At 36.5% G+C, this 26061-nt stretch overlaps 2 protein-coding genes across 2 annotated transcripts; both read right to left on the reverse strand.

The window, feature by feature from the left end:
- Positions 1-13187: 13187 nt before the first annotated feature.
- Positions 13188-13652, reverse strand: LOC139868820 (uncharacterized). The gene has a single exon (XM_071857163.1). The coding sequence runs from the start codon at positions 13650-13652 to the stop codon at positions 13188-13190; it is 465 nt and encodes a 154-aa protein (XP_071713264.1).
- A 27-nt stretch (positions 13653-13679) lies between these two features.
- On the reverse strand, positions 13680-15597 carry LOC139868821 (uncharacterized). The gene is made up of 5 exons (XM_071857164.1): positions 15268-15597; positions 14714-15180; positions 14538-14550; positions 14188-14440; positions 13680-14068 (listed from the first exon to the last, which is right to left on the reverse strand). The coding sequence occupies exons 1-5, from the start codon at positions 15595-15597 to the stop codon at positions 13680-13682; spliced, it is 1452 nt and encodes a 483-aa protein (XP_071713265.1).
- Positions 15598-26061: the final 10464 nt, after the last annotated feature.

Consider the following 26061-nt stretch of genomic DNA (forward strand, 5'->3'; position numbering starts at 1 on the left):
TATATACTATTATGCGGATGCAACTTTGTCATCTTCTACTCTTTAGGATGATTTTTTATTTATCAAATATTAGTGTAGTGTATATATAAATTTTTTTATGTTGAAGAATATGGAGGATATCGTTGATGAACATAGATGATATTGTTGATGTATGTAGTCCTCATAAACAGATATCATTGTTGAAGTGTATATATGGTTTTCTTTAACGTTAACTCTTGTATTAGATTAACGATTTATTTCTCTGATACAAGGGTTGGAATATATGTTTTTGACTCATGCTTGACTTCAACAATACCACAAAAAGAAAGAGGAAATGGTGGTTAGTCGTTTTATGTGTAAAAGTGAGTTTAATGCTCTGCTAATTTGTAATGTCGCGTGTTACAAAATCACAAATAATATTATTACGTATTATTTTTAAAAATAAATGTGATACAACTTTTAAGTTAGGTTTGTCATTTTACTTTCAAGCTTTTTCGTTTTTTTTAAAAGATGTCATATGTTTCTTGTTTTTATCTTTTATAATTACATAATTTTTTTAGATTTTTCTAATGACAATCTCTCATTAACATCCATGTGTCGATGCATTTTATATGTGTTCATCGCTGTCGAATGGACTATGAATTTTAATGTTTATGTTGTACACCTAGAACACTGGAAACTACTGTCACGAGAGCATATGCGTCTAAGATAATTCGATATTTTACCTCACACACGTATGAAAAGTACACACACGCGTATGTACTTCTCATGCGTGTGAGAACTGGCAAGAGATTATAAATAGTTGGTTTCCTTGTTCATTTGGTTTGATCATGCATTCCATCATATTCACCTTCATGGTAGAGAGGCTCTAAGGTGATTTGATGCTTCATTCACCTTAGAAAACCCATGTTTCTGTGTTTAAATTCGATGTAATCGTTAATTTTAACACTTGTCATTTATACAACATCAGATTTATGCTTAGATTCAGTTTATCATGTTTATTTTTTGGGTCTTATGGTTTGTTCATCATTTTTATACTTTATCAAATTGATACTTGGTTTATGATCAAATCGATCCTAGCAACTAATGCAAGGGATCTACAAATTGGCTGACAGGGACCTTGGTGTAGTTACACAAAAGTTTCAAAAACTGCAAGAAAAGTCCTCGTTAATTTTGTATTTTTCTGTTGTTCTTCCCCAATTTTTATACACGCACACATCAAATTTTCCGATTTAAAATTTGCATTTTTTGCATGTTATAATTCCAAAAATGTCGCGTGTAAATTGTTCTCCCGTGCGTGAATTTCATATTCATGGTTTTTATACGCATGGAAAAGCTCAAACGCTTGAGAAATTGAAGGATGAACATGGCAGCGATCGGTGGTGGTTCTGCGGTGGTCAGTGGCGGCGATGCTCAAAACTACTCAAATCATCAAATTAATCCACCAAAAATTGCAGATAGCTGCATTTGATCATCTTAAACTCAAACCCATTTTCAGCTTTCACAATAACATTACACAAACTGATGAACAAGTCGATTTCAGTCACAATTTTTTCGAAACTAAGAATCTCTATAACTTGATCATAACTTTGAACCCGAAACATAGATTTTGAGGATAGTTTCACTAAATTATTTCCATGCTTTCCCCATTTTTACTTTCCTTAATTCTTTCTAAATCTCTAAAATCCAAACAGATTCTACATGTTTTAGAATTTTAGGGGGAGAAAATGTAGTTTTTAGAAACCCCAAAAACATTAAAATATGATAAAATTCAAAACATGCGGAAAACCAGAAAATGAGTAAGTTGCGTTTAACCCATTTGGAAATGACGAGAACATTACTGAACTAAGAATTGATAATCGATTAGTAAAGACTCAACTGAACGTTTATGTATATATGTTCTGTGATGTACGAGTAGACGTGATTGACGCTTTCTTTGCATTAGACAATCACACTAAGAATAACGTATCACCTAAAAATCAGAAGTCATGGAAATATCTACATCGTTTGAGGGTAATTACCTAATTGTCTCTGAAATTATATCTAGTGATAATTGTTGAGAAACTCGACTGTCGGTTGAGCATATCCCCTACTATAATTTATAATCATTGGAAAAGGGTGGTGTTGGATACCCCCAAGTAAAATTCTAAATTTGCTCTACCATTCAGTGTCAAAACTAATATGGATATTCAAAAGCTATTAAGAAGTTGATGTTTATCTGTCTGGATGGTGCACACCACGTTGTTACGGGCCTTCATACTTAATAATCGAAATTAAGCCCCCATATTCAAAGAAAAATAGTTTATTTCGAAGTAAGTGTCCCTTCTCGCTTAAAGCCAAAAAGTGTGTTTATTATTGCGGACCGTTCAAGTGTATAAGGGAGAACACCTTCGAATGATTTGAGCACACACAAATAAGCATGATGCAAACAAAGAAATGATAGAAGCTCCACTCAAGACGCTGTTCAAAATCAATGAATCAAAAAGACGATGATATGTTGAATTATGCAATGAAATATCCATAGAAAATCAAAGTGGAAATGTTGGCGTATCAATGATGGAAAATCCTGAAGTTTCAAATTTGAAGTATGCTGACTCATGAAGTATGCCTAAAATTATTCTTAGTGTGACGTCCCTGCGTTGGCTTGAATTGTTAATCACGACGTTCACATCGAACTATCAAGATTCTTGTTGTCTGCGATTTAGAATTATACCCATTAAGGCTATAAGTTAGGAAGATACTTACCTAGATATACTCTAAATATGTAAATGAGTGAAAGTTTAATATTTCGATTCCTTTTTCAATGATAACTTGAACAATAAAGAAGTATTGGGCCATGTGATTCATTTCATGTGACGACTGGTCATCAGGTATGTCTGCTCAAACTATAGACCAATGCCCGTGGTAAGTATTACGCCTATTCGGATAATCCAACATACTTTAAGATCTACCGAGCCAACTGGATTGAGAATTATAAACCAATGGTAGAAGCCAAAAGCTGACTGGGTTATTCAAAATGCCGTGAGAACTTTCCTGTTCGATTAGATCGAAAGTACATGAAAAGTGACAACCGAAAGTTTCCAAATATCGTAATGAATTGGTTACCTAATACAGCGTGCTATCATAAGTGATGAAAGAATCTAAGATCAATAAACTTAGCATGATCTCAAAAATCATCGCTCTATAATGTTCAAGTAATTAATGTCAACTTGATTGTCGAAGTACTAAGGATGAGCCTGTTCGTGTTGAATGAGGATTGATATCAGTAATTGCATAATAATGTATATAGACTGAATGTTTGGAAATGAACAAAGATGTTAAGTCTCTTATGTCAGTCCTGACCCCTTAACATAAAAACCAACTCTTTGTATATATTTTCGTTTTACTTTAATATATAAAATCCAAAATATGTTTTTATATTTCTTAAATACAAAATCCAAACATATTTTCTTTTTATTTATGGCTTTTGTACACATGATGGTGAAAAACCTGTACTTCAGTTTTTTTCTCGGAGGCTGAATCTTTACTTCATCTACCTTCAAAATTTTATGAAAACATCATGCGCTCACCAGGATCACTGACTATGATACCTTAACTTACTTACTTTAACATGAAAATGTTGAGGTGGAGTAGGTTATCTTATCTTTAACCAAGCGCAAATTCAGAAGTGTCAAACAAATTGCACAAAAATCTAGCGCAAAAGGTGTAAACCAAGTCACCTTTAAAGAAAGTAAAGTCTTCCACGAAGATGCTTCTGTCTGGATTAGTTCAGAAATCGTTATCCCGAACGATTGTACCGTGTCACAATCCTAAAACCAATTATTTGCTGTGGATGGCATAACCAACCTTACACAAACATTACATTGTCATTCTTAGAATTCTATTCATTCCAATGTAATCTCTTATGTAAAGGATGAAAAAGTACTCAAGTAGTTCATTGGCGATCTTATTAATATGCAATCTAATGTAATTGCATAGTAGGAGTACTTAAAAAGTGTTGAAATTTCTTTGTAATGTGTTATATCAACCAACCAAACATGATGTTTGTGAAGATTTAAAACCATCATGAGAGAGTGATCGTTAAATTGCCAAAACGCTTGATTAAATCTTACTTCACCTGCATATCCAACGACAAATTACAAGACATCTTCAAAGGGTCTACTACTCACACGCACCTCAAAGACTAACTACAGAGTAAAGACCACTACTCAGAGCTTCCGCCGCGCAAAGATAAACTTCAAAGTAGTTTATTTGAAAAGAGATCTTCATCAATATAAAGAGCTTAAGAGACGTCCACACTCAGAACTCCAAGAACGTAAAGTTTAGAGGATGAAGAGAATCTCGCCACTACTAGCATCATTCACTAGTCACGTTTGAGAGGCACCTTTGTGTGTGTATTTGCTCTCAATCCCCCATACCTTAGTTCAAGAAAGCTTGTGAAAATCATACTAATTCTTGGTATTGATTTCCACTATTAATCCATTGTAAACAACAATAAGAAATCTATATCACTCGTTCTTATTTCCTAGTTCTTATCTTATTACTGTTTGATTGCTGATACTGCGCCATTTGTTTATATTTTCATACGCAATATCGGGTTTCAACACTTAATTTTCTAGATTATTTGAAGATAATATGTTTGTTTTCAAGCTAGTTTAGTGATTATGGTTCAAGAAATATTTTTTGAATAAGTGGTTTTGACCAGATTTGCAATTCAAAGGTTCTTTAAAGTGAAGATTTCAAGTGTGCAATAAAGAAATAATCCGAGTTGCTGCTTCTGCTACATTTGCGACCGCAACAACGATTTCGTGCCAGAGAATTTCTATATCGCGGTTACGAAGTTTATATGAGATCGCGAAGTGTATCTCGCGGTCCCGAAGTTAGGTCGGTTTGGAAATTTCTCCAACTTCTATAAATAGTATTAATAGTCGATTTTTACTCCAAAATTTGGGTATCACTTCATAGTTACAAATTTTTACTTCCAGAGGCTAGGCTACAAATATTTTAGCTTTTATTTCATACTTTTGAAGGATTAAAAGTTGGATAGCAATTGTAGTTCAATTTAGTCATGTGGTAACTTTTATTCTTCATCTTTTTAATTAATACTATGACCATGATTGTTTATTCTTTATGTTTGATTATTGATTGCATGATGATGAGTAGCTAATTTACTAATATTCACTTACATGATTGAACCTAGGTGATAGATTGCTATCTTTTGGTTGATTACAATTAATTAAATTGCTTAGTTTTATGTCTAGCTAAGATCCATTGTTATTAAAGCTTATTAAATGGTTTGATCATGGAATTATTGATTAATTACGAAAGTTAATTTGAATGATAGATTTTACTAGCTTATTGAACGTGAATAATTTAGAAATACATGAGATTATATGAGGGACACCGATAATATATCATGATTTAACTTGATATTTGCTGAGATAATTTTGAGGTTGCAAGGGACACCAAAACAACCTAAGTTGGATAATAAACTTGAGTAATTGTGATTGTGAATTGGTTTGTAATTCTAGGTTAACGATAGTTTTTCTTAGGTTAATATTCTCAAATTAGAGGAATCGACAGATAAATACAGTGTCACAAGCATTAAAATTATCAACAACGGATTTAATCGAGCATTCTTGATCCTAGGGAATGGATTCTAAGTGGATACCTTTGTCTCTACTGGTTTAAGATCTAGTTTATTTATGTTTTAGTTTTAATTTCACTCTTAGAAACCTCTCAAGTTACTTAGGATAATTACTAGTTTTAATTTTTTAATTACATTTCTCCATGTGGAATGAACTTGTGGAATGAACTAGTCTTTTACTTGATAATTGCTATACGGACAGGTTTAGTTTCCTGATTTGTGTGATAATTGTTAGGTATATTGCTAGTTATTTTAAGGTACGATTTAGAATATCAATTGCATATTGATTTATACACAAACACGGCACCATCTGATCAATTGACTCAAGCTTTATTATTCAAATTTGTGGTGTTTTATTATTTGTCATCTTCTTAAATTATTGTTGATGTCTACTGTATTCACCTAGATACACAAACATACACGTACACAAGCATACATTCATATCAATCTATATTCAATAATCAATCCAATGATCATTTGAATCTAATTGTGGTGTTTGTTGTTGATTGCTGCTTCTATTTATTGATTTCATATATAAACACACACGTACAATGCACAAATACATCATACAAGTTGAAAAACAGTAAGAGTATCTTCATCCTCACCGTCGACACTTGTTCTTCAAGCTTAAATCACCAAAAAACCATATTAACACGAAATCGAAGCTAGAAACTGCTCCAACACCATGAATAGTTAGTAGATGACAGTTTTTAATTACTTTTGACTGACATTTATTTTTTTATACTTGCATTTTAGGCAACTTAATGATAACCCTATAATATTTTTTTGCAACCCTTTTTTTTCTCATACAACCTATTTTTTTTTCTTTCTTATTTTTTTTCTTTTCTTTCTCATATTTTACTATTGATTAAAATTTTTTATCTAATTTATGTGAGTTTAATTGGTTTAATTATAGAAAATTAAATTACGTGAATTTGATATGTTGAACCGGGTTATTTTTTTAGTTTTTTTAAGCTCACTACGAGTAAAATATTTTATTCAAAAACATAAAATGTTTTATTGAGAAACATAAAACATTTTATTGGAAAACATAGCGTTTTGTACAACGATAATCATTCCGGCTGCAACAACGCGCGACAAATCCTATACTCATTAGTAAAATTATCCGGTTTTGAAAATCTGTTATGTTTGTTTAGTTGGTAGTAGGCAGTTTCACAAGAATCGCTAATGAAGATGATGAACATTAATATATGGATTGGACTCTTAGAATGATATGTTCTGAGTTTTTGGTTTTATTTGGTACTAGGTAGTTTGAGGATTCAAGTTGCAGATTTCATTTAGTTTTCTTTCGTGTTTTTCTTGTTATTTAATTTTTAAGGTAGTTTTGTTGGGGTTTAGGTTGGAAATTTAGGGCTTGGTTTTGGGTTCTATATTTTAGGTGTTGCGATGTATGGATTTTGTTGTTTAGGTTGTCATATTTCTTGAATTGATGTATTTACTATCTTCTTGCTAACTTTTGTTTATAATCAAGATTTTCTAACGGTTATTCTTAGAGATGTCGTTAACATGATAAACTAGTAAAAGGCCGAGGCCCGCTTCGATGGACTTAGATTTCAGGTTGGGCCAGGTACAAAAAAACTGTAGGATCTGTGAGTCGTTGACAATTTGCTTTTAAATGGAGTTATGATGAAATATTAATAATTGAGTCTGGTAATGATATACACATCAATAGTTTAATCGTTTATATTTACTTATGTAAATCACTAACTAATATTAATGGACGACTCTATTTAGGTAATTATAACTAACGGTCTTGCAAGAAATTAGTTTGTTCCATACATTTATAATTACAATTTGCTTATATATGATTGCAATCAAAAAGCGAGACTTTGCTAAACATATCTTTTATGATATTAATAATAATAATAATAATAATAATAATAATAATAATAATAATAATAATAATAATAATAATAATAATAATAATAATAATAATAATAATAATAATAATAATATTAATAATAATAATAATAATAATAATAATAATATCTTTTGTATTTTTAAAATTAATTGCCATAAGTAAATTAAATTAACTGTCAAATATAATAATATAATAATAAATAGCAAATATGCAATCGATAGTAAAAAATGATGGTTAAAAAATTATTTTGTTAATTAAATGGTGTGACATAAATATTTGATTTTTTCTGTTAAGAAATAAATTTTTTTAACAGAAAAAATGTTAAATGACCAACTTAAATGTAAACTCAATATCTAAAAACAATAAAAATTTCTAAACATGTGTTAACCCACAAAATATTTATCACTTATAGTCTTAGGAAAACCTAATATACTTAATTACCAACAACATTAAAACTTCAAAGTGTTATAAAAAAACAATGTTATTAATTTTAACATCTTAATCTTAATAATTTATATATATATATATATATATATATATATATATATATATATATATATATATATATATATATATATATATATATATATATATATATATATATGAACTTCATGAGAGTTGGGCACAAAAAGGCTTTTAGGCTAGCCCAGTTATTAAAAATTCCCTTATCACAGCAATATATACACTACACATGTTTCTTTTATCAGCCGCTCTTATTATTTCTACCTTTATTTATTTATCATGGATATAAATAATTAAAATGAAAGTGGTTTACTAATCATCCATCGTCGTCTTGATTTCATCCTTTGTAATCATCATCATAATCCATCATCATCTTCAAATCCATCATCATCCATCATCATATTCATTATCCATAATTAAAATTCTTCAAGACACAATTGCCTAACAATCATCCGACATTCCATTGATACATGTGGTCAGATCTGAATATATAGTTATATACTCACAATCGTTGGTCGCTCGGATCTGAATATATACTCTGGTTCATCGCTCGAACCTACGACCAATGTTAACCGACCGCTCTACCACTGAGCTACTGAGGAACAACGGGAGATTCGATCTCATAGAGTTCCATTCCCGTTCTCAACCCATGACCAATATGAGCTTGAAGCTTCCTTCGTAACTCCTGAAACTTCTTCGTAGTGGCTCCCTTCCATGCCTCAGCGCCAAATAAAGGACACAAAACTACCGATTACACTAAAAATGAAGAATAAAAAGGATTTTTACTTTTAAGATCAACAACTACAACCAATACAATTGAAATCTAAGCCTAAGCTAACTAGCGATTACACCAAACTACCGATTAATACTTTTCACTTGATAACAGGTTTTTTCCATTCATCATTATACATATTGTTTTCTAAAGTAATCTGTTAAGGAATAGTTAGGATTGATAGTTCGCCTCTACTGTATTGATGTAATCACCTTAACTAGTTTTTATTGAAATGCAAGGTTTCGAATTATTGACGGAGATAGAAACCACTCACCCGATCATTTTCTACGCACACACATGCTTTTGGGCGAAAACTCAAACCGCATAACAGGGACCTTATCCATCAATCCATACGGGCATGTGGACCATGCCGAATTCCTAAAATGTGGAACTGTAAAACCTCACATTGGAACTTCTTGGGGGCAATGTAGACCTCAAGGATCGAACTCATGACCTCTACCCAGCCAATACTCAAGGTATTGAGGTAAACCACTTGACCTCGGAGGCGTGTTCCACCTTAACTAATTATAGATAAACTATATACTACCTTTTAAAAAAAAATTATGTTTGTAATTATAAACAACTAAAACAATGTTTAATGTATATAAATAAATCATGTGTTACCTATCTGTATCGAGGTAACTCATCAGCTTTGAGGTTGTATTCGAGTCTCATGGTGGAATATTTATAATTGGGTGTTGATCAAACCAAAATTATTCGGTTTGAGTGCAGGTAAGTAAAAGAATAGTCTAATCTTTGGAAGGGGTTTCTTCGGTTAGATGGGATATGAAGGGTGTGATGTTGTTTGTATTTTGCTGAGCCTCCAAGGTAGGAATGAAGAGAAGATTAGAGTATGTGTGCTTGATTAGCCTTCAAATAAGGCTTAGAGCCATTATTTATAGATAGATAATCGACGGTTATGCACAATAACCGCTATAATAATGCCCACTCTTAATATCTGTCATTAGAACCTTCTAATCATGCCTACAACCTACTCCACGTTCCCCACGTTCCTGATGTGTAGGGCTTTGGTCCAGCTCAGCAATACCAAGTCAACCCCGTTAGAAATGTCACGCAACCAAACACGTGGCGTTGACTTGAATACGCTGTTAAGCTCGACCAAGGGTTCCATGTAAGCTGGACATGACGCTGCACGTGAAGCTGCGTGACATGACGGACGTCATTAAGTCCTCCCATTTTGGTTAGGTACAAAATGTACTTGTACGTGACCAAACTAACATTATCTGCCTGCTTCCAAAAATATAAGGCAAATATATTAGGTGCTGCGCCCCACGAAGTGATGGTATTTGTACGCGATCAAAATGGTGTTGGGCAGCCTCATTTTTATAATATTAAAAGAACATCATGAGTGGTTTTGACACATAAACCATCCCATCAGCCGTCAAGCTTGTTGTTCCCTAGGTAAACGCCATCATTACATCTGTAAGTAATGAAACGATGCAAATCTAATGGTCAGGAGGTCGTGGTGAAAAGACACATGTACATCCAGGATTAAGGCCCAAGGTTGAGGCCCACTCGAAACATTTCCTATAAATATGGGGTTTTTACCCTTAGTTTGTTAGTTACTACCTCTGTCTACAAACAAATTGTTGAAGCTATTATCGTACAAATTAGTTCACGTGCCTTGTATTCTCCCTTCTCATACCGTTTCTTCGAATTAAAAAGGTCAGTATAAATATCATGTCTAAGGCAGACGTGGAACATGAGTACATCTACATAACGATCGAATTATTAGAAAAGTACGTCACCCAATATCCACCGCTTGCCGGATGGCAGATGATGGTGGTGGCGGCTATGAAAAACGTGCACATAATCCCCCCGACTACTTCACGTTATATTTAAAGGTGATCTCTGTGGGAAACTTAAGTTTGCCACTTACGCCGTTCATTGTTTCTATTTTGGAGCACTATCCGATTAATGTTTCCCAACTCCACCCTCACGCGTGGTAGCGTGTGATTATATTCGAGATGTTCTTTAGGGGACAAAACCGCCCGACGCTCTTTAACGTTTTCCAAGCAACGTTCAAGTTGTCAGCGTCCAGGAAGGGCTGGTATACGTTCAAAAAGAAGTGTAATTTCACTTCAAAGAAGTCCTTATCCATTCACGACTGGAGGGATATGTTTATATTTGTTCACAGGGACACGCTTGGCGAAGGGCATGCCCATTTGGTTCCGTGGCGCTTCACCTGTTCACATGAACTGTCGAAGACACCGGATTTGACTCCGGAAGAAAAGGAGTTGTTCAATTTCTACAAGGACGCGGAGCTCAACATGCATCCTTACGGCGAAGTGATGCTAAATCTTGGTAACGTTCAATGTTACTGGCCTTGGACGGACATGGTGCCAATGGTGATATGTAATGGAACGAGTATGCTCTTCATGCCGTAGCGTCATTTGTAAGTTTTTTGGTTTCACCTTTTAATATTTAACAATTGTGTTTGCTTGCAGAGATGGATTTTGGACAAGTTGTGTGCCGCCCAAACATCAAAGGGCTCAGATTTAAAAGGATACCTAAGTCCAAGCTTCCGGAAGGTGATCCCCGGAAGGAAGGGGAACAAGGTGTCGAGTCATTGACCAACGCCACCACCGAAATGGGAGGCGTGACGCAAACTCAAACATCAACACCCATCACCAACCCAAAACCAATATTCGTCACTGCTCCGGAACCCTCAGTGAGGCAGAAGCGTTACAGCCCAGCCACGTTTTTGGTACTCCCAGCGGAAACAAAAGGCCGAAAAGCGCAAAGGAAATTGCTGAGAGCAACTTGGCAAGTTTTCAACACGAGCCGAGCCAGGGTGGGTACTATTACAATCCTGATAATAATGCTAATACGCTACTAGGATCACAATGGCGGAAACTAATAAAAGTTATTATTTCAGGGCGACAAACAACCCACCAATCATCAATATTGAAGACATATCTCACGTTAAGGACAAAGCTGTAACGCTATCTAGTTCTGGTACTGGTTCTGGACAGCAACAAAGCAGCCACCACAGTGGTTCACAGGAGATTCTACATACTCCTGGGTTTGGAAAATAGCCAACCTTCAACCATCTCAACACCATTTGGGACGTGTCTCATGGTGACGCGTACTCCTAATTCGAATATCTTCAAAGGATCTGCCCGCCTGCTTTAGCGGAGGAACTACAAAAAATGTCGGATAACACTGCGCGCCATGCCAGGATACAACACATTCACCAAGGCCTAGTGCTGATGCATGACGAAGTTTTTCCGTCGAACTTACTGGAGCAGCGTTGCCGCAAGGCCGAGATGCTCTTTAAGGAGGTGAATGCTGAGATAAAAACTTTGAGGTAAGAGATGGGGAATCACAGGAAGGCGGTTGCGGAGGCAGAGTGTGAAAAGCTCTTAGCATTGAAGGAGGCGCAACGGGCTACTAAAAATTTGGCCACCGTTGCCAAAAAGGAAAAACAGGCTCTTGCTGACTTGAATGTGGCCCAAAAGGAATTATCTGAGGAGAAGGTAAGCAAGGAGCTCCCCACAACGCAGGTACAAGAGCTAACCGCTGTCCATAAGAAGGCAACAGATGACTTTCAGCAATTGTGCTCCATGATTCCCACCATCTTCAATAAAGCCATTACGTCGTCCCATGTCATGGAACTGTTTGGCAGGCTACATGATGCTGCCAAAGGCGTGGGGCGTTTGGAAACATACACCGTGATTAATGAAAACGCCACGCTTCCTGACCCTTTACCTGAAGTAGTTCAAGATCACTTGGACCCGGATGAGTACGACAAGTATAATGCGGTTGCCATAGAAGTAAAGGAGGTGAAGGTTCCCTTTATTGAGGCAATAAGTAGTCAGCCAGTACTAGACGCAGCGAAGATTGAGAAGATGATTCCAAAGTGACCGGGTGTTTATCATTGTAACTCTTTGTCAACCGTTAATGATTGTAATTAAACAATTTATTTAGGATAACATTGTGTAATTTTATTTAATGTTTTATATCTTGTTGTATTTTGTAACATGTACCGTTTGTTCATACATTTAGCACGCTGTCATTGTCACGGTAGCGTGTCATTTCAAGGTTACACTTGATAAATTTGTCATGACATGCATGTATCTAGACCATGCCGGGATGGACACGATGGGTACGAAATCCGAAGGCATCCCGTTATGGTTTCACTCATCGCACGTTTCTACGCGTAGTGCCGTTCATGTCGTTCGAAAGCTAGATTACTTTGTTCAAGGCATGTGTAACGTAGGAATGGACTTACAATTATTACACCGGAGTGTTGCCATAAACAGTTACATAATGCATAAATAATAACTGGCAAATGCATTAAAATGCAAACGAAACAACCAAACAATTTTTTTCATCGTGCTTACAAAGTTGTGGTAATCAATCACAAACTAAAAGTAAACATTAAAAATTCAAAAACACCAAGTTTCATCATGCGAAACATTCTAAATGTAGATTTTTTTGAGATTGGTTGCATGCCATGTGCGTAGCACAAATTTACCGTCAGGCATTTTCAAGTTGTACGCCTCGTTACCAAGGGCATCCACAACTTCATATGGACCCTCCCAATTAGGCCCCAACTTTCCAAGGTCCTCAACCCTGCTAGCATTATTGTTATACCAGACATAATCACTGGGATGGAACGAACGTTCATGTATGCGCCAGTTGTAGTACTTGGAAATATTCTGTTTGTTCGACGCTTCATTGATGGCTGCTATGCACCTGCGTTCCTCCAACAAATTCAAGTTTTCCCTTAAATGTATCTCATTAGTTTCTTCACTGAATTCCATGACGTGTTGCATTGGAACAGCTATCTCGGCTATAATAACTGCTTCGGACCCATATACAAGACTGAAAGGCGTCTCCCGATTGCTTCCCTTAGGGGTGGTACGAAACGCCCACAAAACCATTGGAAATTTGTCAACCTAGCCTTTACGCTATGTACCCAACCTAGCTTTGATGCCGGAGACAATGTCCCTGTAAGTGACTTCAACTTGTCCATTTGCTTGCGGATGCGCAACAGAACTGAAGGTTTGTTTAATGTTTAGGCTATCACACCACGCTCGAAATGGATCATATGCAAATTGTTTCCCATTGTCACTAACTATTTCTTTTAGTACACCGAAACGACACACTATCTCCTCCCATACGAAGTTGACAATCTGCTTGCCGGTAATGCTTTTCAAGGGTTTTACCTCCACCCATTTAGTGAAGAAATCAACCGCTATGACAAAATGACGCCCATCCGGAAACGGACCAACCAAATCAATTGCCCACTTGTGAAAAGACCAAGCAGATGAGATATGAATCAACTCATGGGACGACACTTGAATTTGTGGCACGTGACGTTGACAAAAAAAACACAATTTTTGATGACGTTACTTGTGTCACGGTACATGGATGGTCAGTAGTAACCCTAACGCATAATTTTTCCTACAACAGTACAGAACCCTGAATGAATCCCGCATGTTCCTTCGTGTACTTCCCTGATTACCATTTCAGCCTCTTGCGGACCAACGCAACGAAGTAGCGGACCCAAAAAGGACTTCTTGTAAAGTACATTGTCACGTATGATGTACATGGGTGCTTTCATGTATATTTTCATAGCTGCAACACTGTCAACGGGTAGCTTGCCATCTTTTAGATAATTGATGATTGGATTCATCCAAGTGTTCACCTCCTCAACTGGAGCTGCCACCTGTAAAACATCACGTTATAAATGTTAAGGAAAGTTGAACGTTCCTGAACATGTTTTGCCAATAAACTGTATAGCAGTGTTTAGGTTATATAAGCACGACAGCTTGATACCTGTACCACATCATTAGATTTTTAATCAACAACTTCAATCTATACGTCCTTATCGAAGTGGATAAATGTCAACGAAGCAAGCTTACTGAGGGCGTTAGCTTTTTTGTTCATTGAATGTGACACTTGCGTGGTTGAAAAAGAATCAAATCTATTGGCAACTTACTCCGCTAATTTCAAATACTTTTGCATGGTCGGGTCCCTGGCTTCGAACTTTTCATTCAGCTGATTCGCTACCAGCTGGGAATCAACCGCAACTTTCAATGCCTTAACACCCATTTTTTCCGCTATGCGTAACCCGGAAAGTAACACTTCATATTCGAATTCATTGTTAGAAATAGGAAATGCAAAGCATATAGCATAAATGTGTTCTTCGCCATCTGGGTTGGTAAGTATCAAGCCGGCACCAGCCCCTTCTGAACTAGACGCCCCGTCAGTAAAGAGTTCCCACGTCACAGCGTGAGGTGCCATTTCATCGATAGGTGTTGACGGTCCCAGATTGATAAATTCTATCATGAAATCAGCCAGGATTTGTCCCTTAATAGCGTTACGCTGGGCGTAGCTGATTTCGCATTCCCCCGGTTCAATCGCCCATTTCGCCATTCGGCCAGAAATCTCCGGTTTGCTTAGAACCTACAACGCAAATGTTAGAAACGTACTCTGTCATACTTGTTCGGTCCAATAACGTCATACCTATTTGATAGGTGAGTCAGTTAGCACCAGAATGTGATGTGCTTGAAAGTACCGCCTTAACCTCCTTGTGGTATGAACTAGAGCGTAAACAAATTTTTTCATAGGATTATAGTTAACTTCGCCATGCTGCAAAACTTTGCTGACAAAGTACACCGGCATCTGGTTCCCATCACGTTCCGCTATGAGTACTGAGCTAATTGCTTTGGCACCCGCTGCTAAGTACACAGTCAAAGTTTCTCCTGAAATCTTGAAAATATTTGTGAACAAGTACGAAACATTGGTACCGTCAACCGAAACAAATACTTTACCTGGTACCAGAGCGGTTAACGTAGGTAGGGTTCTGATCAAGGCCTTCATCTCTTAGAAGGCATTTTCTGCTTTCGGTGTCCAGTTAAAATTCTTGCCTACACTGGCCTTCAAGACTTGAAAGAATGGGAACGAGCGTTCTGCTGCCTTTGACAGGAACCTGGATAGTGCTATTAGCTTTCTATTTAAACTCTGAACCTCCTTTTTTGTTCTTGGTGCTACCATCTCATCTACAGCTTGAATCATTTTTGGATTTGCTCTAATGTCGCGTGGCATTATGACGTGATCGAGGAAACTGCCTTCTTCAAAATCGAAACTACATTTTTTTGGGTTAAGTTTTATATTAATTTTCCTTAAGGAATTAAACATTTCTTGGATGTCTTTAAGGAGAGTGACTTATGTATAGCTCTTGATCACAATATCGTCCACGTAAGCTTCGACGTTACGCCCAATCTGACCCTTGAAAGCGGCGTCAATCACTTTCTGATACGTTGCTCCAGCGTTCTTCAACCTAAACGGCATTTTGGTGTAGCAAAATATTCCATTGTTAGTGTGAAACGCTGTCTTGTCTTCGTCTCCTTCAGCCATCTGTATTTGATGGTACCCTTTATAAGCATCAAGGAAGAATTTAAAACGGTATCCGGCAAGCGATCGACTTTCCAATCAATTTTCGGCAATGGATAATTGTCCTTTGGGCATGCTTTATTAATATCTTTGAAGTTAACACACGTGCGCCATGATCTGTTAGCTTTCTTAACTAGAACTGGGTTTGCTACCCATGTTTGGTAACGGACTTCCCTCAAGATGTTAGCGTCAACAAGTTTCTCGACCTCATTACGTAGAAATGCGTTGCGTTCTGGTGCCATGCCTCTCTTTTTCTGCCTTACCGGTGTTATGCTTGGATTTGCGTTCAAACGATGTTTCGCTATCTCCCTCGGTACTCCCGTCATGTCTGACTCTTGCCAAGCGAAGACATCTGCGTTGTTAGATAATAGTTCACATAGAGCACTTTTAGTTTCCACCAAAATAGTATTACCAATTTTGATGATCTTTTCAGGAAATGCGTGATTAATTATAACGCCTCCCTCCTGTTTTACGGGTGCGGTCTGGAAATCCGGCAGGCTAACTTCGGCACAAACTAGAGTGCGATCTGAAAATAAAGTCGCAACGCCTACCATGGTGGGGAATTTTAACATGCCATTAACCGTAGAAGGTATGGCGCCCAACTCTTGTAACGCTGTTCGTCCCAGAATTATGTTATACTTGGATTGACTACGAACTACCACAAACGTCAACTGTACGGTACAGAACTGATGATCATCTCCTAACATTACGTCGATACTTACACGTCCCAGGGGCCAAGTTGTCTCACCTGTAAAGCCTGCGACGGGGTGCAACGGCGGTTTGACCTTATCCCTTACGTCCTGTGGCAACTGCAAAAAACAATGTTCGTATATAACGTCAATAGCGCCACCCGTATCGATGTAGATTCGTGATACGCGACAACGTCCAATGGTAGCAGTGACTGCTAAAGGTAAATCTGTTGGACAGACTTTCCAGAATACTGGGAACGTGATTGGTGCACATTCCCACTCTTTCAACGCTTCAACTTTCCTAACATGACCCGAGTGCCACATTTGTATCATGTGAATGTGTTTCTCATGTGCTTTATCTTTACTTTTTTTCCATGCGAACTTTCTAGTGGCGGAGCCTCCTTTGTTTGAAGGTTTTAAATGGTTAAACTCCCCTAGCATAAGACGTTCAATGATAATCTTCTTCAGTTCCCGACAGTCATCGACGTCATGTCCCTTATCCTCATGAAAAATGCAGTATTAGCTTTCGTCTACCGCAAAGTGTGGCTTCATGGGTTTGGGTGGAGGGAAATCTCTGCTGGCTTTTTTCGTTGCCAAGATATCCTTGGGTGTTTTGGATAAATACTTAATGAGGGATTCTTCCTCTGCTGACAATCTCTTGGTGCCCTATTTCTCATAAGGGTGGTGGTTACGGCTATCGAATTTACTTCCGAGACGGCTTCTACTGCTGCCTCCGCTGTTACCTTTGTACCGTCCTTCAGAATGCTGGTAGCGATTGTTACCCTTGTCATCCTTGTCATCCTTGCCGCCAGACTTACGATCCGCAACGGCTGCGTCAGCAAACTCTTTGGAGCGTATGTAGTCGCGTACCATCCTGACGGCATCCACAAAAGTTTTCGGTAACTTCCGTCTCATGGACTTAACTAACGACAAGTGTCTGATCTGGCATATTCCCATTATTTAAGTGGAGATCTGCTGTGACTCCGACAAATCAGTTTTTTTTTTACATTCAGACGTAAACCTAGTAGTGAAGTTCGTCAACGATTCACCTGGTCTCTGTTTGATTCCATACGCGTCCAAATGCGTTAACTCTGTCCTCCTAAAGTTCTGAAAGCGTTGGATGAACTTTGTTCTTAAATCAGCAAAACTGGAAACGCTTAGCGGAGGTAGCTTAGTGAAACATTCCCGAGCGCTGGATTGGAGTTGTCCTGGGAACATATGGAACGCCGTAGCGTTGTCCCAGTGTTGGGTCTTAATTACATGCTCAAACTATTGCATGAAATCTTCTAGGTCGTTGCTCCCGTCAAACATGCCCAACGTGAGGGGCGTCGTGTGGATAGCGGGCAGCGGGTGTGTCGCGATTTCTCTGATGAATTTCTCCGACGTCGCGGAAGGCTCAAGTGGTTTCTTCGCCTTGTCTCTGCCCATTATGGCATACCAATTGTTCAACATTCCATCCGCCATGCCAGGTGTTCAATTTGTGCAGTCATGGATGGCGGAGCGCCCAAAATGAGGGTTTAGATTAACACTTGACGCGCCTTATCTTTTGTTTGGACAGGTCGTTTTCCAAACTCCGACGTTGTTCATGTAGATTCATGAAGGGGTGCTTTTTGAAATGTCCCGTTCATATCGATTTATAAACGTTCCATATTAATTAATTTCATTGCCAGGTTTTGACCTCTATATGAGACGTTTTTCAAAGACTGCATTCGATTTTAAAACAAACCATAACCTTTATTTTATCGATAAAGGTTTAAAAATATTACGACGATTATCAAATAATGATAATCTATAATATAGCATTTTCACACGATTATTACATAATGGTTTACAATAATATTACACATCAATTTAAGTCTTCGAATGCAGTTTTTAAACAATATTATACAAGCATGCTGACTCCAACTCTTGTCCATAAATTAGCATGCAACAGCGGAAGCTCTTAATAATCACCTGAGAATAAATATGCTTTAAACGTCAACAAAAATGTTGGTGAGTTATAGGTTTAACCTATATATTTATCAAATCGTAATAATAGACAACAAGATTTCATATTTCCATTTCTCATAAACAACATGCAATCTGCATAAAAATCATTCATATGATGAACACCTGGTAACCGACCTTAACAGGATGCATATAGAATATCTTCATCATTCCGGGACTCTCATCGGACATGATAAATCGAAGTACTAAAGCATCCGTAACTCGGATGAGGCTTGTTGGTCCAAATAGATCTATCTTTAGGATTCGCGTCAATTGGTGGCAATTATAATAAACACCAATTCTTAGGCTACCAAGCTAAAAAGGGGCATATTCGGTTCGATAATTCAACATAGAATGTAATTTTGATCACTTGTGTCTATTTTGTAAAACATTTATAAAACTGCATGTATTCTCATCCCAAAAATAATAGATTTTAAAAGTGGGACTATAACTTACTTTCACAGATTTTTCCTTCGTTGGAAATAAGACTTGGCCACTGGTCGATTCACGAACCTATAACAAATATGTACATATATATAAAAGTATGATTTAAATATATTCACAACATTTTTTATTACATTTTTATGATTTAAGTTTGTTAAGTTAGTAGTCCTCGTTAGTAACCTACAACTAGTTGTCCACAGTTAGATGTGCTGAAATAAATCAATATATATTATCTCGAATCAATCTACGACCCAGTGTATACAAGTCTCAGGCTAGATCACAACTCAAAGTATATATATTATTTTGGAATCAACCTCAACCCTGTATAGCTAACTCAAACATTACTGCATATAGAGTGTCTATGGTTGTTCCGAAATATATATATATATATGGGTTAATATAATATGTCAAAACATTGCATACGTGTCTATGGTATCCCAAGATTACATAATATGTATAATACAATATAAATTAGTTAGGATATGTTCAGTCTAGATTTGTTACAAAATTTTCGTAGCTAAAATTAGCATATTTATCCAATTTTGTTTTACCCGTCATTTCTTAGTTTCAAATCCGTTTTGAGTGATTCAAGTTGCTATGATTTCATATTGAACTGAAATTTATGAAACTAAATAGAAAAAGTATAAGTTTATAGTCTAAAATACAGGTTACATTTCATTTTTTAAAGAGGTAGTCATTTCCGTCGAAAGAACGACATCTTGATGACCATTTTGAAAAACATACTTCCACTTTGTGTTTAACCATGATTTTTAGATATAGTATCATGTTCATATGTAATATCATTTTTCCAGAAAACAAACTTGCAATTCAAAAATTAAGGTAGTTTTTATTTTTCTAACCCAAAACATCCCCCGGTTTCACTACGACGGCGTATGTCCGGTTTTACGGTGTTCTTCGTGTTTCCATGTTTTAAATTATTAAGTTAGCATATCATATAGATATAGAATATGTGTTTAGTTGATTTTAAAAGTCAAGTTAGAAGGATTAACTTTGTTTGCGAACTAGTTTAGAATTAACTAAACTATGTTATAGTGATAACAAGTTTAAATCTTCGAATAAGATAGCTTTATATGTATGAATCGAATGATGTTATGAACATCATTACTACCTCAAGTTTTGTGGATAAACCTACTAGAAAAGAGAAAAATAGATCTAGCTTGAAAGGATCCTTGGATGGCTTGAAAGTTCTTGAAGTAGAATCATGACACGAAAATAAGTTCAAGTAAGATTTCCACTCGAAATAAGATTGTTATAGTTATAGAAAGTGAATCAAAGTTTGAGTACGAGTATTACCTTGAATTAGAAAGATATCTTACTGTAAATAAGAAAGATTTCTTGAGATTGGATGATCACTTAAAATGGATTTGCAAGATTGGAAGTAAGCTAGCAAGTTTGAAAGATTTCTTGAAGTGTTCTTGAATGGTTGTTTTTATGATGATCAAAGCTTGTAATTGAAGCTAAAAGATGATGAAAATATTTGGAGATGATCAAGTATGATGTTAGGAGTATTTGGAGAGAGAATTTGGAGTGTAAGTATGAGAAAATGGAATGGAAAAATGGGGTGAAATCATAAAAACGGGATTACTTGTTATAAAGAAAAGAAAAGATCCTTAAGTTTGTTTTTAGCTCACTAGTTATACAAGTTGTTAAATAATGGTTCCACATGTTTTTGACTCTAAGATTGCTGCTAAGAATGAATGATTAAAGGTGTATATACCAACCGTAAATACATCTAGAAGTTGTGTATTGTACGAGTACGAATACGGGTACATACGAGTAGAATTGTTGATGAAAATGAATGAGAATGTAATTGTGAGCATTTTTGCTAAGTAGAAGTACTTTGATATGTGTCTTGAACTCTTTCAAAAGTGTACTAATACATATTAATACACTACATGTATATACATTTTAACTGAGTCGTTAAGTCACCGTTAGTCGTTACATGTAAGTGTTATTTTGAAACCTTTAAGTTAACGATCTTGTTAAATGTAATTAATCCATTGTTATAATACTTAAATAAGATGTTAAATTGTTATGTTAACAAAATAACATGGTGTATAAATATATCTTAACCTCATATATATATGTTAAAATACTATTACAATGATAATCGTTACATATATGTCTCGTTTCGAAATCCTTAAGTTAGTAGTCTTGTTTTTACATATGTAGTTCATTGTTAACACACTTAATGATTTACTTAATTATCATTTTATCTTGTTAAATATAGTGTAACAATATCTTAATATGATACATATGTATTTAGTAAGACGTTGTTATAACGATAATCGTTATATATATATCATTTTCGAGTTTCTTAAATCTATAATCACATTTGTTTGTATATAACTCATTGTTAACATATTTATGGAGATACTTACTTATCATAATCTCATGTTAACCATATATATATATATATATATATATATATATATATATATATATATATATATATATATATATATATATATATATATATCCATTTATATAACATCATGTAGTTTTTACAAGTTTTTAACGTTCGTGAATCGCCGGTCAACTTGGGTGGTCAATTGTCTATATGAAACTCATTTCAAATAATCAAGTCTTAACAAGTTTGATTGCTTATCATGTTGGAAACATTTAATCATGTAAATATCAATCTCATTTAATATATATAAACATGGAAAAGTTCGGGTCACTACAGTACCTACTCGTTAAATAAATTTCGTCCTGAAATTTTAAGCTGTTGAAGGTGTTGACGAATCTTCTGGAAATAGATGCGGGTATTTCTTCTTCATCTGATCTTCACATTCCCAGGTGCACTCGGGTCCTCTACGAGCATTCCATCGCACCTTAATGATTGGTATTTTATTTTGCTTAAGTCTTTTAACCTCACAATCCATTATTTAGACGGGTTCTTCGATGAATTGAAGTTTTTCATTGATTTGGATTTCGTCTAACGGAATAGTGAGATCTTCTTTAGCAAAACATTTCTTCAAATTTGAGACGTGGAAAGTGTTATGTACAGCCGCGAGTTGTTGTGGTAACTCAAGTCGGTAAGCTACCGATCCGACACGATCAATAATCTTGAATGGTCCGATGTACCTTGGATTTAGTTTCCCCCGTTTACCAAATCGAACAACGCCTTTCCAAGGTGAAACCTTAAGCATGACCATCTCTCCAACTTCAAATTCTATGTCTTTTCTTTTAATGTCCGCGTAACTCTTTTGTCGACTTTGGGCGGTTTTCAACCGTTGTTGAATTTGAATGATCTTCTCGGTAGTTTCTTGAATTATCTCCGGACCCGTAATCTGTCTATCCTCCACTTCACTCCAACAAATTGGAGACCTGCACTTTCTACCATAGAGTGCTTCAAACGGCGCCATCTCAATACTCGAATGGTAACTGTTGTTGTAGGAAAACTCTGCTAATGGGAGATGTCGATCCCAACTGTTTCCAAAATTAGTAACACATGCTCGTAGCATGTCTTCAAGCATTTGTATCGTCCTTTTGCTCTGCCCATCAGTTTGTGGATGATAGACAGTACTCATGTCTACACGAGTCCCTAATGCTTGTTGTAACGTCTGCCAGAATCTTGAAACAAATCTGCCATCCCTATTAGAGATAATAGAGACTGGTATTCCATGTCTGGAGATAACTTCTTTCAAGTATAGTCGTGCTAACTTCACCATTTTATCATCTTCTCTCATTGGCAGAAAGTGTGCTGACTTGGTGAGACGATCGACTATTACCCAAATAGTATCATAACCACTTGCAGTCCTTGGCAATTTAGTAATGAAATCCATGGTAATGTTTTCCCATTTCCATTCCGGGATTTCAGGTTGCTGAAGTAGACCTGATGGTTTCTGCTGTTCAGCTTTGACCTTAGAAACACGTCAAACATTCTCCTACGTATTTAGCAATATCGGCTTTCATACCCGGCCACCAAAAGTGTTTCATGAGATCTTTGTACATCTTTCCCACTCCGGGATGTATTGAATATCTGGTTGTATGTGCTTCCTTAAGTACCTTTTCTCTCACATCTCCAAACCTTGGTACCCAAATTCTTTCAGCTCTATATCGAGTTCCGTCTTCCCGAATATTAAGGTGTTTCTCCGACCCTTTGGGTATTTCATTTTTCAAATTCCCTTCTTTTATAACTCCCTGTTGCGCCTCCTTTATTTGAGTATTAAGGTTAGTACAAATAATTATATTCATAGCTTTTACCCGTATAAGTTCTCTGTCCTTTCTACTCAAAGCGTCGGCTACTACATACGCCTTCCCCGGGTGGTAACGAACCTCGAAATCGTAATCATTCAATAACTCAATCCATCTACGCTGCCTCATGTTCAGTTGTTTCTGATTAAATATGTGTTGAAGACTTTTGTGGTCGGTATATATAATACTTTTGACCCCATATAAATAGTGCCTCCAAGTCTTTAATGCAAAAACAACCGCGCCTAATTCCAAATCATGCGTCGTATAATTCTGCTCGTGAATCTTCAGTTGTCTAGACGCATAAGCAATTACCTTCGTTCGTTGCATTAATACACAACCGATACCTTGCTTTGAGGTGTCACAATATATCATAAAATCATCATTCCCTTCAGGCAATGACAATATAGGTGCCGTAGTTAACTTTTTCTTCAACAATTGAAACGCTTTCTCCTGCTCATCCTTCCATTCGAATTTCTTCCCTTTATGCGTTAATGCAGTCAAGGGTTTTGCTATTTTGGAAAAAATTTGGATGAATCTTCTGTAGTAACCAGCTAGTCCTAAAAATTGGCGTATATGTTTCGGAGTTTTCGGGGTTTCCCATTTTTCAGCAGTTTCAATCTTCGTCGGATCCACCTGAATACCCTCTTTGTTCACTATGTGACCGAGGAATTGAACTTCTTCCAACCAAAATGCATACTTTGAAAATTTAGCGTACAGTTTTTATTTCCTCAACAACTCTAGCACTTTTCTCAAATGTTCTTCATGCTCTTGATCATTCTTTGAGTAAATAAGTATGTCATCGATGAAAACAATGACAAACTTGTCAAGGTATGGTCCACACACTCGGTTCATGAGGTCCATGAACACAGCTGGTGCGTTAGTCAACCCAAACAGCATAACCATAAACTCATAATGACCGTAACGCGTTCTGAAAGCAGTCTTCGGAATATCATCCTCCTTCACCCGCATTTGATGATACCCAGAACGTAAATCAATCTTTGAATAAACTGACGAGCCTTGTAGTTGATCAAATAAGTCATCGATTCTCGGTAGTGGGTAACGATTCTTGATGGTAAGCTTGTTCAACTCTCGGTAGTCGATACACATCCTGAATTACCATCTTTCTTCTTGACAAACAAAATAGGAGCTCCCCACGGTGACGTGCTTGGTCGAATGAAACCACGCTCTAAAAGTTCTTGTAATTGACTTTGGAGTTCCTTCATTTCGCTTGGTGCGAGTCTGTATGGAGCACGAGCTATTGGTGCAGCTCCTGGTACAAGATCTATTTGAAATTCAACAGATCGGTGTGGAGGTAGTCCCGGTAATTCTTTCGGAAATACATCGGGAAATTCTTTTGCAACGGGAACATCATTGATGTTCTTTTCTTCGGTTTGTACTTTCTCGACATGTGCTAGCACAGCATAGCAACCTTTTCTTATTAGCTTTTGAGCCTTCAAATTACTAATAATATTTAGCTTCGCGTTGCTCTTTTCTCCGTATATCATTAAGGTTTTTCCTTCTTCTCGTACAATGCGAATTGCATTTTTGTAACATACGATCTCTGATTTCTCCTTTTTCAACCAGTCCATGCCAATTATTACATCAAAACTCCCTAACTCTACTGGTATCAAATCAATCTTAAACGTTTCACTAACCAGTTTAATTTCTCGATTTCGACATATTTTATCTGCCGAAATTAATTAACCGTTTGCTAATTCGAGTAAAAATTTATTATTCATAGGCGTCAATGGACCACTTAATTTAGCACAAAAATCTCTACTCATATAGCTTCTATTCGCACCCGAATCAAATAAAACATAAGAAGGTTTTTCATCGATAAAAAACGTACCCGTAACAAGCTACGGGTCTTCCTGCGCTTCTTCTGCATTAATGTTAAAAACTCTCCCACTGCTTTGCCCATTATTATTTCCCTGGTTTGGGCACGTAGTTTTGTAGTGGCCCTTCTTTCCGCATCCGAAACAAATAATGTGGGCAGTATTTGTTCTTTTAGTCACTGGTCCGAATGCTTCACACTTCGCTGCAGCATGACCCTTCCTATTACATTTGGTACATACTACTTCACAAAATTTACCCGGATGATATCCTTCACACCTATAGCATGGAATTTTATGATTGTTGTTGTTATTGAGATTGCTATTGGGATTGATGTGGTTGTTATTGTTGTTGGGACGTTTGGTGAAGTTATTATTGTTGGGACGCTTGTTGCAGTTGTTGTTGGGATTGCGATTGTTGTGGTTGCGATTGACGTTGCGGTTATTGGGATAGTTGTTGCGATTGTGGTTGTGATTGTTGTTGTTGTTGTATTGGTAACTCTTGTCACTGTTTTCCTCCAACTTTCTCTTGACTTGCTTTATTTTGGCCTCTTCGGCCACCTGCTCCTTAATTCTTTCCTCAATCTGATTTATGAATTTGTGAGCCATTCGAATTGCCTTTTGTATGGAGGCGGGCTCGTGTGAACTCACATCTTCTTGAATCCTCTCCGGTAACCCTTTTACAAATGCGTCGATCTTCTCCTCTTCATCTTCGAACG

The sequence above is a fragment of the Rutidosis leptorrhynchoides genome, chromosome 9 (assembly GCF_046630445.1).
Source record: "Rutidosis leptorrhynchoides isolate AG116_Rl617_1_P2 chromosome 9, CSIRO_AGI_Rlap_v1, whole genome shotgun sequence".
NCBI lineage: Eukaryota > Viridiplantae > Streptophyta > Magnoliopsida > Asterales > Asteraceae > Rutidosis > Rutidosis leptorrhynchoides.